A 16,185-nucleotide genomic window follows, 5' to 3' on the forward strand; every position below is an offset into this window, starting at 1 on the left:
TTATAAAGTGCAATATTATAATAGAAAAATAAGTGATTAAAAACGTCCATATAGCACATATGGGGGTCTTTCTATGCTCCCTATTTCATATCTATGGCTGACAGGGATGTTTTTATTCACTTATATTTCTATTATAATATTGCACCTTATAGGGAATATTAACTTTTATCTAGATAAGCGTTTATTATATTTACAGTATATAGGAGCTTAATTAAAAAAAAAAAAAGTTTTGGTATAAGTGCCGGTTCACACTTGTGCGGTTTGCGAGATTGCATGTAATTTGGAGCGCACTGCTCCTAAATTACATGCGATCTCATGTGCGGATGCGAGTTCAACCATACACTTTGTATGGCTGAATTCGCAGTGCATCCGCAGCAAACTCGCACATGAGGCTTTTTTTGAGCCGCCTCAGAATCGGATCGCACAGTGGTTGACACTTGTGCGATCCGATTCTGTGCGAACTTGCAGATCGCACTGCAATATGTGATCGCAACTGGGGGTGTCGTTAACATTTAATTTACACCCCCTGCGTATCACATATGGCAGTGTGAACTGCCAGATGTGCGGATGCGATGGCCTTAGGCTCGGTTCACATTTGTGCGATGCGGGAATTCTGCGAATATGTTCCCGCATCTGCACATCTGGCAGTTCACACTTCTGGCAGTTCACACGCAGGGGATGTCAATTAAAAGTTAACGACACCCCTAGTTGCAATTGCATATTGCAGTGCAATCTGCAAGTTCGCACAGAATCGGATCGCACTAGTGTGAACCACTGTGCGATCTGATTCTGAGGCGGCTCAAAAAAAAGCCTCATGTGCGAGTTTGCTGCGGATGCGCTGCGAATTCAGCCATACAAAGTGTATGGCTGAACTCGCATGTAATTTAGGAGCAGTGCGCTCCGAATTACATGCGATCTCGCAAACCGCACAAGTGTGAACCGGCACGAACACTCTGTTTGTTCATTATTATTTTAAATATATGAAAAAAAGGCATATTGAGTTTTTTTATGATTTTATCCGATTAATCGAAAAAATAATCGGCAACTAATCGATTATTAAAATAATCGTTAGTTGCAGCCCTAAAAGTAACCCTATCCTGGTTCTTCCCCAGAATAAGGTGGTATTAAGGTCCACGTCTTCCTACTTAAGGTGGTTAATTCCTTCCACCTGGTTTAGGGCATTGTGTTACTACTTTTTTTTTGGCCTAGACAAATAACTAAGGAGCAGTGTTTGGTCTTGGTATTTTATGCTTCTCACAAAAATATTAAAATCTCTATTAAAAATATAGCTTATTTATCGTTGAGAGCAAGTAGTAGGAGAAAATCTTCCAATGGGGGCACGTTTGGATAATTGTCTAGGGTGGGAATTTCTCTCACTCCCTGTTGCATCTGCAAGACGGGATAAGGTAAAATCGCCACAGCAGGACACATTTTTTAATTTTGGGTATACTAAAGTCTCTGAACTCTTTTTACCATTGTCTTTTTCTAACCAGGTCTGGATCTTTGATGGCCCAGGAGGCCAAGGTCGTTTGCTTAGGTTCCGTATGGGTCATAGTGGTCCACCCACTTTCATTCGACATCATGGTCTAGATGGCAAGCAGATTCTTAGTGCAGGTAGATATAAACAATTTTTGTATTTGAGAACATTGTCCTTGCATATGGAATATATATTTTGTACTAGTATCCAACAGAAAACTAGTTTAGCTTTGAACATGTTTTCTTGCTTTTCATTTTGCAGGCCAAGATGGGGCGTTGCATTCGTTTTCCACAGTTCATGACCGATATAGTAAAAGCCTTGGTCATGGTAAGTTTTTAGAGCCAGATCCAGATTTATGACTCTGCATTTTAGGTCACTTTCAACTGTCCTCGTGGCAATAGGATATTTTTTCCATTTATGTATACCTTAAAGTGATCATAAACACACACTGTTTTAGTTTACATTGTTCTATTTCTGTATATGGCTGGTAATTATTTTAATTTAAAAAAAAAAGTACTTTTTTTCCATCAATATACAGCTGTCACATGACCCAGATCTTTCCCACCCTGTCTGCTGGGAAACCTAAGCAGGATGGGCTTCTAGTCCTCTGCTGCTTGTCACATGTTCAAAAAAACGCCTTTAGAATAAAAAAATAAATATCATTAACTGTTTTAAATTGTCATACAAATATATATGTTTGAAATCAAACCTTTATTTTTTGGCAATAACATGTGAGCGAATTTCAGCTAGTCACAGGCTGGCTCACGCCCCTCCAGCCTGTGTCTTAGAATAAGAGGGAGGTGAAGCCTCCATTAATCTACATGTAATATCTTGCCCCCATTGTGTTAAGCTGGTTAGTGGGCATGGAGGAGGGAGGGAGTGGGCTGTCATTTACCACTGTGTATACGCCGACATGAGTGACTCTATATTCATATGGGCTGCTCAGATGTGATGGGGAGGAAATGTTTAGCATAAAAACTCACTGTAAATGGAGCATGTGCAAAGCTGCCAACACTGCTCTGCAAAATCCCTAGCTGAATTGAGGATTTGTACAGAAGGGGAAGAATGCAGAATACAAAAATTAATCCCAGTGTGTGTGTATGAACAGCATGTACTATAGCATGTGTTGATGGGTTTTTATGATGTGGGTTTAGTGACACTAAAGTGTCACTAAAGGCAAAACTTCTTTTTTTTTTTTTTTTTTTTTTTTTTTAGTTTTGGAGATGCATTAGAACACCTGTCAGTTTTGTCATTGCTGTCTGTGTCCATTTTTAGGGAGGTTCACCATCTATATTTGTCCCGTTTACCATTACAATTGAAACTAAAAGAAAATAATCCCTACAGGGGTTTTTACCCTCCCTTAATCCAAAATGAAAAAAAGGTCTTGCCTATAGTTCTACTTTAACTATATTCTGCAGGTAGCGTTTAGTTTCTAATTATGGTAACACATTGTTTTTAAAAAACAATTGTATTTGTCTGTGAAGGTCATCATTTATCCAGGTCATGGTATAACTAATAGTTGTTGGTCACGTTCACCGGTTGAAGAAGCTTTTCCGCTTATTTATGCCACTTTTTCAGTTCTAAATGGGAACATTTCCCAGCATATATTTCCATAGAGGTAACACACATACCTTATTCTAATCAACATGGAATATTGTCAAGGCATATGTTGATTGTCCATGAACAGGATGGGAGTTGTAAATGTTGTGAAAGCAATATGGCTGAAGGTGTGAATTATCAAATCACCAGGGCAGAGATTTTACCAGCCTTAGGGCCCTTTCACACGGGCGATCCGATCAGATCCGCCTGTCAGTTTTTTAGGCGGATCTGATCGGATCCTCCATGCAGATCTATGGGGCAGCGGATGTCAGCGGAGACACCTCCGCTAACACCCGCTGCCATCAATAACAGAACAGATTTAACCTGGGAAAGAAAGGGGAACAATTTGGACAGAGATGATGACTGGGTTGATGTGGTTGACCTCTTTCATGTCTCTTACATACTAGAATAACCATCCCCATGTAAGGGCCTTTATTACCATCTGTTTTCCATATACAATACAGTTTTGACATCTGGGCGTTAGCATTTTGACAACAATTCACATCTTCAGCCTTGTGACTCAAAGGGTTATGCCTAATACACATGGGACGGATGTCAGGTGTCGGTAACCTGTTCAGTAGAAACCGGCTGACATTCGGCCTCTGTGTTTGGCAGTCGGTCCAACATAAGTCGGTCAGCTGGCTTCTGTTGAAAGGAGCATGACTGAAAAAGGTCTGCCTATTGCGTCCCGATTGCGGCTCTCACCCGATGGCTGAAAGTGCTGACTGAAGTGTTCTGGCGAGCCCCTTCCATCAGAACACAATAGCACAGCAGGGGAGAATCCTGTACGAACATTGTATCGTTAGTACAGCGGCTCCTCTCGAGCTGTCGGGTTTTTTTCTTCGTTTAGCTCACTGGGTTGAACGAAAAAAACTAGTAGTGTGTACCAGGCTTTAGGGTACAGTATATGCAAACTTCCTCCAGCCAGGAGGTAGCGGTTGTTTTTGGATACAAAGCTCATGCAATGTTCTTTGAAAATTGACTCTACATACAAAGCACTGCAAAAGTGATGATGTAACTTGCATGTGATAGTCTGTGTTACAGTAATATATGGTCTAGTTTACCAGTCCCAATGTACCCTTGAACCTGCCTTACATCCCTATAATTATACAGATTTTCTTTTGTATTACCAGGTTCTATAAATAAAGCCAAAGCTAAAAAGATGGGTTCGCGTGGAGCTGTTTTAAGACTTCCTCCTGTCATATCCTTTGCCTCTGGTATGTAATCTACCTATATATTCTTCTGTTTAAAAACATTACCAGATCAAAGAATACTGTATGATTGTTTGATTAGTCGGAAGGACTATAGATTTGTATATAAATGACATTTTTTTTTTTTCAGAGTATATAGTCAGGATAAGGTACTCTGATATTTCTTAAATGTAATCAATTTCTCACTGTATATTTGCATAAGTTGTGTTATTGTAACTCATGATGAAAATTCCTGTATATACATTTAATGCTCAAATCCATATTGTCGCAGTCTCTTTTCAAAAGACCTCCAGCTTAGTGTCTTAGAGTCTGTGACAAGAGCCTGCTGTTGCTTTGTGGGCACTCAGCTGTTTGTGTTTCTCCTACATTGGGCTCCTCCAAGTAACATTACACTGTGTAACTTGGTTCTGTGTTCCTACAAAGGTTTCCATGTGATATATATAACGGATTGTATCCATTAGGGGTCGACCAATATCGTTTTCTCGGCCGCCTTTCAGGCCGATAGCTGATATCAGGTGCCAATATTCTGTACATTTTTAAAGTTGTTTTTTTTTTTTTTTTTACACTTTCCTTTTTAATATTTTATTTTTTTTTTTTTACTTTTATTGCTGTAACAAGGAATTTAAACATCCTTGTGACAGGTACTCCTTTATGAAGGGATCTGGGGTCTATAAGACACCAAACTCCTCCTCTGCACTTAAAATTATTCAAAATGGCAAGTAACCGAAAGTGAGGTCATGACATTGCTTCCGGGTTACTACATCGGAGACCTGATCTGAGCCGATTCCGGCTTTACTCGGTTGTTCTGCCGGCCGGCGGACATGCCAGCTGGTTGCTCGGGCCTCCCGGTGGGACAGGAGACCTGGGGTGGAAAGGATGTCCCTTCCCGCTGTGTGTAATAACAGCCGAGCGGCTGCTTAGCCGCATTGGTTGTCATCATAAGAAAGCCGACTGTCGACTCTAAAAAACAATACCGGGGTGATGCCTGCAACCCCTTGAAGTGATATCAGTGAGTTTGTGACCCATACCGATTCTTCAAAAAAAGTGAATATTGGCCCCTGATAATCAATAATTGGTCAACCCCTAATATCCATGCTCAAATTGTAGTATAATCATCCATAATGCACTCCAGCAAGGATGTCGAAGTTGCTTTATATCTAGTAAAGTCCTTTGCTGGATCCAGTCTCCTGGTGTATAACGCACTCAACATTTCACCAGTACAACTGGCCTTGAACATGGGGCCGAATTACAGTGCCTTGGGGAGCCTGATTTAAGGAGGATACAGCAAACACAGCTGATCCTCGGGAGCTGGTGAGTTGGGCATTTGTGATGACTGCAGACACTAATCTGCTAGTTTTTGAGGAGGATGACCATGGCAGCATGGATTTTGGCAGTGGAACTCTTGAGTATGTACAGCTTTAAGTATTAAGTTCCACTGTGAGTTACAGTAGCATAGCAACATATGCAAATATACAACAAAAAATGTCTTGCATCGGAGAAATGTCAGAGTAAATTATACTGACTGACTGTGCTTTTCAAAAAAACTTTGATCAGTTGTAAGTAATTAGTCATAGCATATGTATCAGAACTTGCTTGACTAGTTTTTCTGTAACTGTAGCTTTTTAGTTTATATAGATAGCTGAAGTAAAGTAGGGGTCTGACATGTCACACATGGTTCTTTTCCCTCTTTGTTTTTAAGACATTTTTTTCAACCACATCTGCAATCAGACCATTATTTTGTATGCTGGACATCCTGATACAGGGAGGAATTTATTTAAAAGCTTTTCCAGTTTATATTACATTCCTGTTGAAAGTTTGCAACATTATCACTGTCGTAAAAGGCAACTTTTGCAGCTGTTATTCAGTGCTGTTACTATGTTTCACATTAGTAAGAGCTAAAGTGTTGGTCTTGACCAACGAAATATGGAGATTAGCATATATTTATTTAATACGTAGGCTTATATTTTTGAATTGTTGGGAATTTGTGACCAGTTTCAAATTATAGCTGCATCTCGCAAGTTCTAAGTAGAAAGGCATTTGTAAGTCTTAATAAATTATTCATGCTCTAATTAGGAACATTTATGATTGTCATTTGTTTACAGAGAATATATGACATACTGCTGTTCTGTATTTTAGAGACGGCACGACAGAATGACTGGGATGGTATAATTGCATGTCATCAGAATTCACTAATGTGTACCACTTGGAATTATGTCAGGTCCACTATGGGCGCACACAAGCTAACGCCTCCTGATCTCGTGAATACCAAATCACATGACGTTTATGCAACAGTGAGTATGGACACCTGTAGTCGAGGTTAAGAACTCAAGAACCTAAGGCTGGCCATACACTATACAATTTTCTTATTCAATTTCCTTTAGATTTACCTTAAAATATGTAGTGCAAGGGCCTGCCTGATTGCATACAAATTGAAAGTTTGTAGGTTTGACCCTATATTACATGGTTTTGGTAAATCTAAAGGAAAGTTGCCCAAGAAAATTGTATAGTGTATGGCCAGCCTAAGTCATTCAAAACAAATGCTTAGAAGTGGTGTGTTATGCACTGTTATTATTTATTATTATTAATATTATACAGGAGTTGTATAGCGCCAACAGGTTGCGCATCGCTTTACATAATAAAGGGAGACAATTCACCAACAGTACAATTCAAAACAGAGTCTTAGAAGGGCCCTGTTCCTGTGAGCTTATAAAGTGTTGATGGCAGTGTGGACAGCTTTGCTTTTAAAGCCCAATTCTGAGAAACCTGTAAATTATTAAAATCCTTTATGGTGGTGCTGTGCCCACACTGCAAGGGTTAAGAGTGATTGATTGTAATGTGAAACATTTTTTAAAATTAAAATAATAAACATGTTATACTTGCCTTCTCTGTTAAATGTTATTGCACAGAATGGCCCCGAACCTCCTCTTCTGGGGTCCCTCGCCATGGCTCTCGGCTCCTCTCTGTTCTTAGTGTCCCCATAACAAGCCATTTGCTATAAGGCCACTTTTGAGGGGTCGATCCCAAGCCAGGCTGGGTGCGTCTATAGACACACAATAAGGCTCTGCCCGCCCCACCCCAACTCCTTCCTTACAGGATTTGATTGACAGCAGCAAGAGCCAATGGCTCCCTCTGAATCCTGGGAAGTGATCGAGAGTCAAATTTCTGTTCTCAGGCACATCGCTGGGAGGGGAACTGATCACTGAAGGTTTTTTTTACCCTAAGGCTAAAAATGCATTATGATAAAAAAAAAAAAAAAAAGCATTAAGAACCACTTTTTTATGTCTAAGGGACACAGAAGGTCTACTTACTCAACCCTCCATGCTGCTAGACCAGTCCCTATAGTGTCCTCTCCCCACTGCTCTAGGGGTCTGAAGCCTTGACATCATCAAAACCAATGCAGGGTCCTTAGCCCTACATTGGACATGTGTATGCCTAGGTACGGACCACAGCTGGAGACTCAAGTTAGTAAAAGCACTTCTCTTCCCTAGACAAAACAAGCATTTAACTTTTGCTCCGCTGCAAGGGATAATTTTAAAGCTTCCCAGAGTTGGATTTTACAGTAACTTTTTTTTTTTTCTTGTTGTGTGTGTTTTTTTTTTTTTTTCTTTTTTACCTAGCAAGAGTTTAGCGAATCGGGTATTTACCTGTTTCATTGCCATCAACATAGCGGGGGAGTTTAAATGGGTGTAAACCTGCAAGCCAATATTTGGCTGTCAGGTGGAAGCAGTCTAGCGGATGGATACTGGCAGACAGGTGAGACATCAGGAGTCCAATAGACCCTTGATGTTTCATTAACCACTTCAATACAGGGCACTTATACACCCCCTTTCTGCCCAGACCAATTTTCAGCTTTCAGTGCTCTTACACTTTGACAATTACTCAGTCATGCTACACTGTACCCAAACAAAATTATCATTTTTTTCACACAAACAGAGCTCTCTCTTTGTGGCATTTCATCACCGCAGTTTTTTTTTTTGCAATATAAGCAACAAAAAGCGAACATTTTGAAAGAGAAAAAACTTTTTTTTTAGTTTATAAATATAACATTTTGCCAATAATTTTTCTTCATAAATTTGGGCCAAAATCTATACTGCTACATATCTCTGGTAAAAATAGCCCAAATTAGTGTATAATATTTAGTCTGTGTGGAAGTTAGAGTCTACAAGCTATGGTGCCAATCATTGAAAATTGATCACACCTGTTGTGCTGCCGGCCTATGTCTTTTCTTGAGGCCCTGAAATGTCAGGACAGTACAAATACCCCCGAAATGACCCTTTTTTGGATACACAAAATTGTCATTGACCACTTCATCCAGGCAGACGTCATATGACGTCATGGGATTTAAGTGGGGATATGCAGGCATAATTCAGATATCATTTTTTTTTCCTCAGGCGATTCCCTTACTATAAGAACAATCATATCGGCTGAACCGTCGCTTGATTGTTGTTACAGGCGGCTGGAGGGGACATCTTCTACCAGCTCGCCCGCTGCTTCTACCTGGCGAGCCGGTAAAGGAATCGGCCGCCGGGAGGAAGTGTACCATAGAGACTGTGAGGACCAGATGGTCCCCAGCAGTCTTTATGACTCCCGGAGGCCCGGGCGTGATGTGATGACGTCATGCCCGGCCTGGCCGTTTCAATACTGCCGAGATCTCTGCATTTAAATGGAAAGTGTAAAAATAAAATAAACAATAAGAAAAAAAAAATTAAAGTGCCCCTGTCCCCGTTAGCTTGCACGCAGAAGTGAACGGATGCGTACGCCGCGGCCACATATGTAAACGACGTTCAATCCATACATGTGAGGTATCACTGTGAACGTTGGAGCAAGAGCAACAATTCTAGCCCAAGACCTCTACTGTAAATCTAAACTGGTAACCTGTAAACATTTTTAAAGTGTCGCCTATATAGATTTTTAAGTACCGAAGTTTGGTGTCATTCCACGAGTGTGCGCAATTTTAAAGCGTGACATGTTGGGTATCTTTCACATTATACAAAAAAATTGGGCTAACTTCAGTGTTTTGTTTTTTTTTAATTCACAAAAGTTTATTTTTTTTTTTTTTAAAACGTGTTTGAAAAATTTCTGCACAAATACCGTGTTACATAAAAAGTTGTAATGACCGTCATTTTATTCCCTAGGGTCTCTGCTAAAAAAATATATAATGTTTGGGGTTCCGAGTAATTTTCTAGCAAAAAAAAAAGATGATTTTTACATGTAGGAGCGGAGTGCCGAAAATCGCCCGGTATTGAAGTGGTCAAGTTTTTTCTCATGCACAGCATATGCATACTTGCAATTACAACCCAAAATACATTCTGCTACTCCTCCTGAGTATAGCGATACCACGTGTGAGACTTTTACACAGCCTGGCCACATAAAGAGGCCCAGCAATTATTTTATTTTAATAAATCCATGTGTTTAAAATGTTATTATGCTATTGGCGGTCCTTCTTTCCTTATGAGGGGATTACCATCATTGGAGTCTATATGAAGGAGTGATATTCATATTTGAGGATAACCATTGACTGACCCGCTGGTACTGAGCTTGGTGAGCCTATTCCATGTAAGTGGTTGGGCATGGAGAGTTGGTGAGTGGCCATTCATTCTGTCTCGATACGGTGGTGGTGGAGCTTGATGGTGACCCCCTTTAAATATCACAAAGTACTTATACTAGCCTGCTGAGTGAAGTCTCCCTCCCTGCTCTGGTGGAGAACCTGGAGATCACAATACAAACTCTGCGGGGGTTCGACTGGATTTTGAATTTTCAGAAGTCTGCTCTGGTTTCGTCCACAAAGCTGGAAATCTGGGCCTTACTCGGGACTCCGCCTTAACCAGAGTGCTCCTTTCTCTGGACAAACTCCAGAAGTTGTAGGCTGCAATTCGCCTCCTGCTGTTTAACAAATGGTCATTCCTCCGGACTTGCGTGCGGGTGCTGGGCCCGAAGGTGTCTACTTTCGAGGCAGTTCCGTTTTCACAGTTCCATATGAGGTCCCTGCAAAGAGAAATTCTGACAAAATGGGACAGGATTCTGCAGTCTCTGGACAATCCGATCCAGACTCGGGGCACTAAGGAGTCCCTGAAATGGTGGCTTCTTTCTCCAGCGCGTCATCTGGGAAAATCCTACCTCCCCTTGTATTGGACAATGATTACCACGGATGCCAGCCTGTCCGGGCTGGGGAGGCGTCCTCGGCAAACATTCTGCTCAGGGGATGTGGACTCTAGAATAGTCCAGACTCCCGATCAATGTCTTGGAACTCTGAGCGATCAGACTGTGTCTGTATCATTGGACGGATCATCTTCAGGATTGTCCAGTGTGCATTCAATCGGACAATGCTATGGCCGTGGCTTATGTCAATCACCAAGGGGCCTGGCGAATCTGAAGGCATTCCATGGGGTCAGTATCGTCTGATTTATGCCTTCCCTCCTCTCAAGTTTCTGCCCAGACTTCTATGCAGGATCATCGAGGCAAAAGGGATTCCGGTCATCTTAGAAGCTCCGGACCGGCCTCGCAGAGCTTGATACGCCGATCTGGTGCGGCTGGTCGCCGATGTTCCTTGGCAGCTTCCTCTCATGGAGGATCTGCTGTCCCAAGGACCAATCTTCCATCCTGCAATTCTGCTTTACAGTCGCTGGCTATGACAGCTTGGCTGTTGGAACGCCAGGTGCTGAAGGATAGGGGTTTATCTGAGTCAGTGATTCCTACACTATTGAAAGCCAGGAAATCTACCTCTAGGAAGATTTACCATTGTACGTGGAAGACATACATTGCATGGTGTGAGTTTCTTGGTGTTCTTCCTTGCTCCTTCTTGGTGGCTCAGATATTTACCTTCCTTCAACGGGGGGGGTTGAATAGAAATTGGCCTTGAGTATCATCAAGGGCCAGGTGTCTGCTTTGGCAGTCTTCTTCCAACGACCTTTGGCCACACACTCCCTGGTGCATACCTTTCTTCAGGGTGTCCGACATTTGGTTCCTCCAGTGGGGGCTCCGTTGCCGCCTTGGGATCTTAATTTGGTGCTTTCAGCTCTACAGAAGCCTCCCTTTAAAAATATTGGGAATATTCCCCTGCTTACACTGTCCCAGAAGGTGGCCTTTTTAGTGGCTATCGACTCTGCTCACAGGGTGTCGAAACTGGTGTCTTTATCCTGTCATTCACCTTACCTGGTGATTCACAGGGATAAGGTGGTTTTACGCCCCTGTCAGTAGTTCCTTCCTCAGGTTGTCTCTGATTTTCATTTGAATGAAGACATTGTGTTGACTTCCAGGTGTCCCAGGCCTAAACATTTGAAGGAAATTGCCTTGCATGCCTTGGATGTGACCTGGGCAATTAGGGCATACTTGGCAGCTATTGAGTCTTTCAGGAAGTCAGACTCTTTGTGCTCACGGATGGACCTCGAAAAGGGTTGTCTGCTTCCTCTGCGAGCTTTTCCAAATAGATCATTCAGACGGTGGTTCAGGCCTATTCCATCAGGGGTCAGGTTCCTACTTTCCCTGTCAAGGTGCATTCTACTTGGGCGCTCAGTGCCTCCTGGGCCTTCCGTCATCAGGCGTCGGTGATGCAGGTTTGCAAGGCGGCCTCCTGGTCATCGGTTTTGCAGGCTGCGGTTTAAAAGGACCTGATCCTCTTTGAGGGTGTGTTGTTTTTTTCAGGTGGGCTCCAGTTGTTTGGTTGAGCTTCTGTTTCCTGGTTGGCTAATGTTTAGCTTTGGGAATTTTTTTGTTGTTCCCACCCTTCATGTTTACACTGCTTTGGGACGTCCCAATGGTTATGAATATCAGGAGCTGTGTCCGTCAGTGAATGAAAGAGAAAATGCAATTTTTGACTTACTGTGAAATCCATTTCACTGATGTTCATTGATGAACACAGCACCCACCCCTCTGTGGAGTTATAATTCTCCTTACACTGCTTGTAACAAAACTGAGTGGCTGTAGCAGAGAGAGGGTGTATACCCCCTGGGACTGCCCATGGGTTTAGCCAGAATCCTTTTCTGCCTAGTGTCCTACTGCTGTAGGGGGCAGTATATCCCAATGGTTATGAATATCAAGAGCTGTGTCTGTCAATGAACATCGCAGAAATGGATTTTACAGTAAGTCAAAAATCCCTTTTTTCTTTTTACACAAAGTTGTCAATTCATATATTTCTAACACATAGCATGTAAATAGTAAAATATATTCTGCTGCTACTCCTGAGTATAGCGATACCATGTGTGAGACTTTTACACAGCCTGGCAACATACAGAGGCCCAACACCCAAATAGCACCTCCAGGCGTTCTAGGAGCATAACTTACACATATAATTTTATGACGAGCTATCACACTTTTTTGAAGGCCCTGGAGTACCAGGACAATGGAAACTCCCACAAAATTACCCCATTTTTGAAAGCAAACACTCCAATGTATATTCTATGAGGCATTTATGAGTCTTTTGAACATGTCATTTTTTAGTTTTCCGTAAAAGTGGAAAGAAAATGAAAACCTATTTTTTTTTTTTTTAACACAAAGTTGTCCATTTATAATAGAAGACACAGTATGAACATACCAAAAATGACACCTTCCCCCCCCCCCCCCCCCCAACAAAAATACATTCAGCTACTCCTGAGTATAGTGATACATGTGTGAGACTTTTACACAGCCTTGCCATATGCAGAGGCCCAACATTCAAGTAGCACCTCCAGGTGTTCTAGGGGCATAAATTACACACATAATTTCCTGACAACCTACTGCATTTTTTAGGGCCCTTCATATTTCTAACACGTAGCATGTACATACCAATTACACCCTAAAATACATTCTGCTGAGCAAAGGGTAAACAAAAGATTTCCGGTGGTTTTAGTAGTGCAGTGGTCCACAGTGGAGAGCATCCATGTAGCAGGCAGAGATGTGGTCAGCGACTGCGCGACAATGAAAGCAATCGTCCAGGCAGCAGGCAGAGCTGCTGTCATCACAGCCAAAGCATTGGTCTAGGTAGGCAGAGGTGTGGTCCATAAAGTCCTGGGTCATTACAGGCAGCGACATGGTCAGCACAGCCAAAGTATTGGTCCAGGCAGCAGGAAGGACCATCAAGCTTGGGGCCTCTGTTAGAAAAGAATGGGGACAGTGGTAGAGGCTTCTCCCACCCAAATCTCTTTTGAAGACTCCAGACCCTGTTCTGGGAACACAAAAAAAACAAAAACTGTTTTTTCTACTCAGAACATTATTCTGAAGCCCTGTCACGTATGTGAGACCCCTGTGTACCAAAGTAGAAGTGGCAGGCAAAAAGAGTGGCCAATAACAGGCCGAGGTCGGTGCATGTGGAAGTCAGAAACATGGTTTAAAACGGCAGGCAAATGCAGAGTTGATAAACAGCCCAGGGTCAGTTAACGCGGAAGGTAGAAACTTGGTAGCAGGCTAATGATCCACACAGGTATTTGAAACAGGGAAATGGCAGCCTGTTAAAAATAAGGGGGAACTAATCTTACGATGTGTGATCAATTCTGAAGCATTCTCCGATGCATAGGCCAGGTTGGGAGGGACATTGGGGACAATATCTAGTGTCTCTTCTAACTCCTCCTCTGCTGCACACATTTCTTTTGGCGTCTTCTTCCTGATTCTGTGGGGGGAATGTTATAGGGAAAATGTGGCTTATGAAGTCGGCCTTTTAGAGCGAATGCTTCCTAGGGTGGGCCCTTGCTGGTAAATCAGGGCAGTGACAATATCGTTTTATCAATTATCAATTTATTTGAGGTAGGTGATGGGTTAGCTTTCTGTTGACTTCTGATGCAGGCATTAGAATTATACATGGCCATATGAAAGAGATGAAATGCAACTTTTTTACACCAGTAACAGGACTTTCCGGTTGATAAATGTGGTTGTAGCATCTGCTCATTTAAATCCACCCCCAACTCCCCACAAACTAATTATATGAGGCCGCGTCTTCTGTAAATCTCCACCAAGGTGTTCTTTTGGATGGCGGAATAACATAAACATCTTTCTTGCCCCTCCACGTCACGGTTAACACTTCATCGTTGCTCAGAAATGCCAATTCCCCCTTTGTAGCCTTTTTTTACTAAATTTTATGGGAAGCCCTTCCGGTTTTTTCTGGAGATACCACAGGACACGTTTTTTTTTTTTTTACGTTACAGGTGACGAAAAAGGGACAAACTGGTGTAATAGTTGTCCACATATATATGATATCCTTTTTTGAACAGGGGGGTATGCCAGGTCCCCAGACAATTTTCCCACTGGTTCTGGTATATGTTGGGCACTCAGGGGGCTGGAGCTGGTGGGAGTCTTTGCCTTCATACATGCGGGAAGGTGTGCTCATATCCAGTGGCTCTATCGCAGTTTGTTTAGTTTTAACCCCTACCTGGCTGTCTGTTACTGGGCATATACTGTTTGAAGTGCAGCCAGCCAATAAAGTGAATAAGGGATTCGTCCACGCAAATATTTTGGTCTGGGACATACCTTTCAGCAAATCGTGTGGAAAAATAATTTATTAGGGGGCGTATTTTATACAATTTATCATGGTTGGGATGATCTCAGAGAGGGCACTGCGAGTTGTCATTTAAATACAGGAAGCACTTAATCATGTCATAGCGTGTCGTGGACATGACAGCAGAATAAATCGGCATGTGGTGGATGGGGTGGGTGGACCAGTAGGCATTCACTTAATTTTTCTTTGTAAGCCCCATATATAATGTAAGGCCTAAAAACAATTTGAATTTGTCTAATGTGAGAAGATGCTAGTAGGACAAATTGGAGTTGGAGGCAATAAATTGCTCTGCAAAGAGGTTTGTTTGGTCTACCATATACTGCAGCAAATCTTGTGGGAAAAAACAAATAAAATGTGTTTAGACACAGCGAGAGTTGGCCCGGGGGTGGAGAGGCGGCGATCGCCGCCTCCCTTCCCCATTGTCTGGGAAAGTGTGAGAAGACAGGCGGATCTTCTCAGTGACAGACAGGGAAGAGATCACAGGACCGATCACAGGACCTGCAATCTCTGTCACAGAAGCCCCCCCACACACACACACACACACACACACACATCAGGAAGCGTGAGGCATACATTTAACCCCTTGATCACCAACGGTGTTAACCCCTTCCCTGCCAGTGTCATCATTACAGTAACAGTGCATATTTATAGCACTGATTACTGTAGTAATGTCACTGGTCCCCCCCAAAAGTGTAAAAAATGTCAGTTAGGGGTCCGATCTGTCCGCCGCAATGTCGCAGTCTCACAAAAAAACGCAGATTGCAGCCATTACTAGTAAAAAAAAAAAAACAATAAAAATGACATAAATTCCGTAGTTAACGCGATAACTTTTGCGCAAATCAATCAAAATAAGCTTATTGCGATTTTTATTTATCTTTTTTTACCATACATATGTAGCAGAAAACAAATTGGCCTAAAATATTAAAAAAATTTGATTTTTAAATTTTTGGGGGGGAATGTTGTATAGCAGAAAGTAAAATATATATATATATATATATATATATATATATATATATATATATATATATATATATTTTTTTTTTTTTTTTAATTTTCACTATTTTTTTCTTTATAGCGATCAAATTAAAAACCGCACAGGTGATCAAATACCACCAAAAGAAAGCTCTATTTGTGGGGAAAAAAGGACGTAAATTGTTTGGGAATGGCGCAATTGTCCGTTAAAGTAACGCAGTGCCGAATCGCAAAATAGGGCCTGGTCAGGAAGGGGGTAAAATCTTCTGGGGCTGATGTGGTTAAAACAGTCTTTTGCAAAATAGTAGTCTCAAATGTGCCCTGTAAGGTAGGGGTTGCACTGTTTGTGTGCTTGTTAAATCAAATGAATGGGTTATATGGCTCATTGCTGCAAATGCAGTTTTTTTTAATAATAAAGTTAAGGTAAGTAATCTACAGACTGCATCTGGAGATCTAATTGGTCA

General features: G+C 41.8%; 1 protein-coding gene across 1 annotated transcript in view; it reads left to right on the forward strand.

The window, feature by feature from the left end:
• WDR36 (WD repeat domain 36) overlaps positions 1-16,185 on the forward strand; it is a 129,588-nt gene that overhangs the window by 30,283 nt on the left and 83,120 nt on the right. The window contains 4 exon segments of the mRNA XM_082269281.1: positions 1,494-1,614; positions 1,739-1,804; positions 4,210-4,293; positions 6,424-6,578. Coding sequence (XP_082125407.1) covers positions 1,494-1,614; positions 1,739-1,804; positions 4,210-4,293; positions 6,424-6,578 — 426 coding nt within the window.

Source organism: Pelophylax lessonae (genome assembly GCF_965119305.1).
Source record: "Pelophylax lessonae genome assembly, chromosome: 1".
Taxonomy (NCBI): domain Eukaryota; kingdom Metazoa; phylum Chordata; class Amphibia; order Anura; family Ranidae; genus Pelophylax; species Pelophylax lessonae.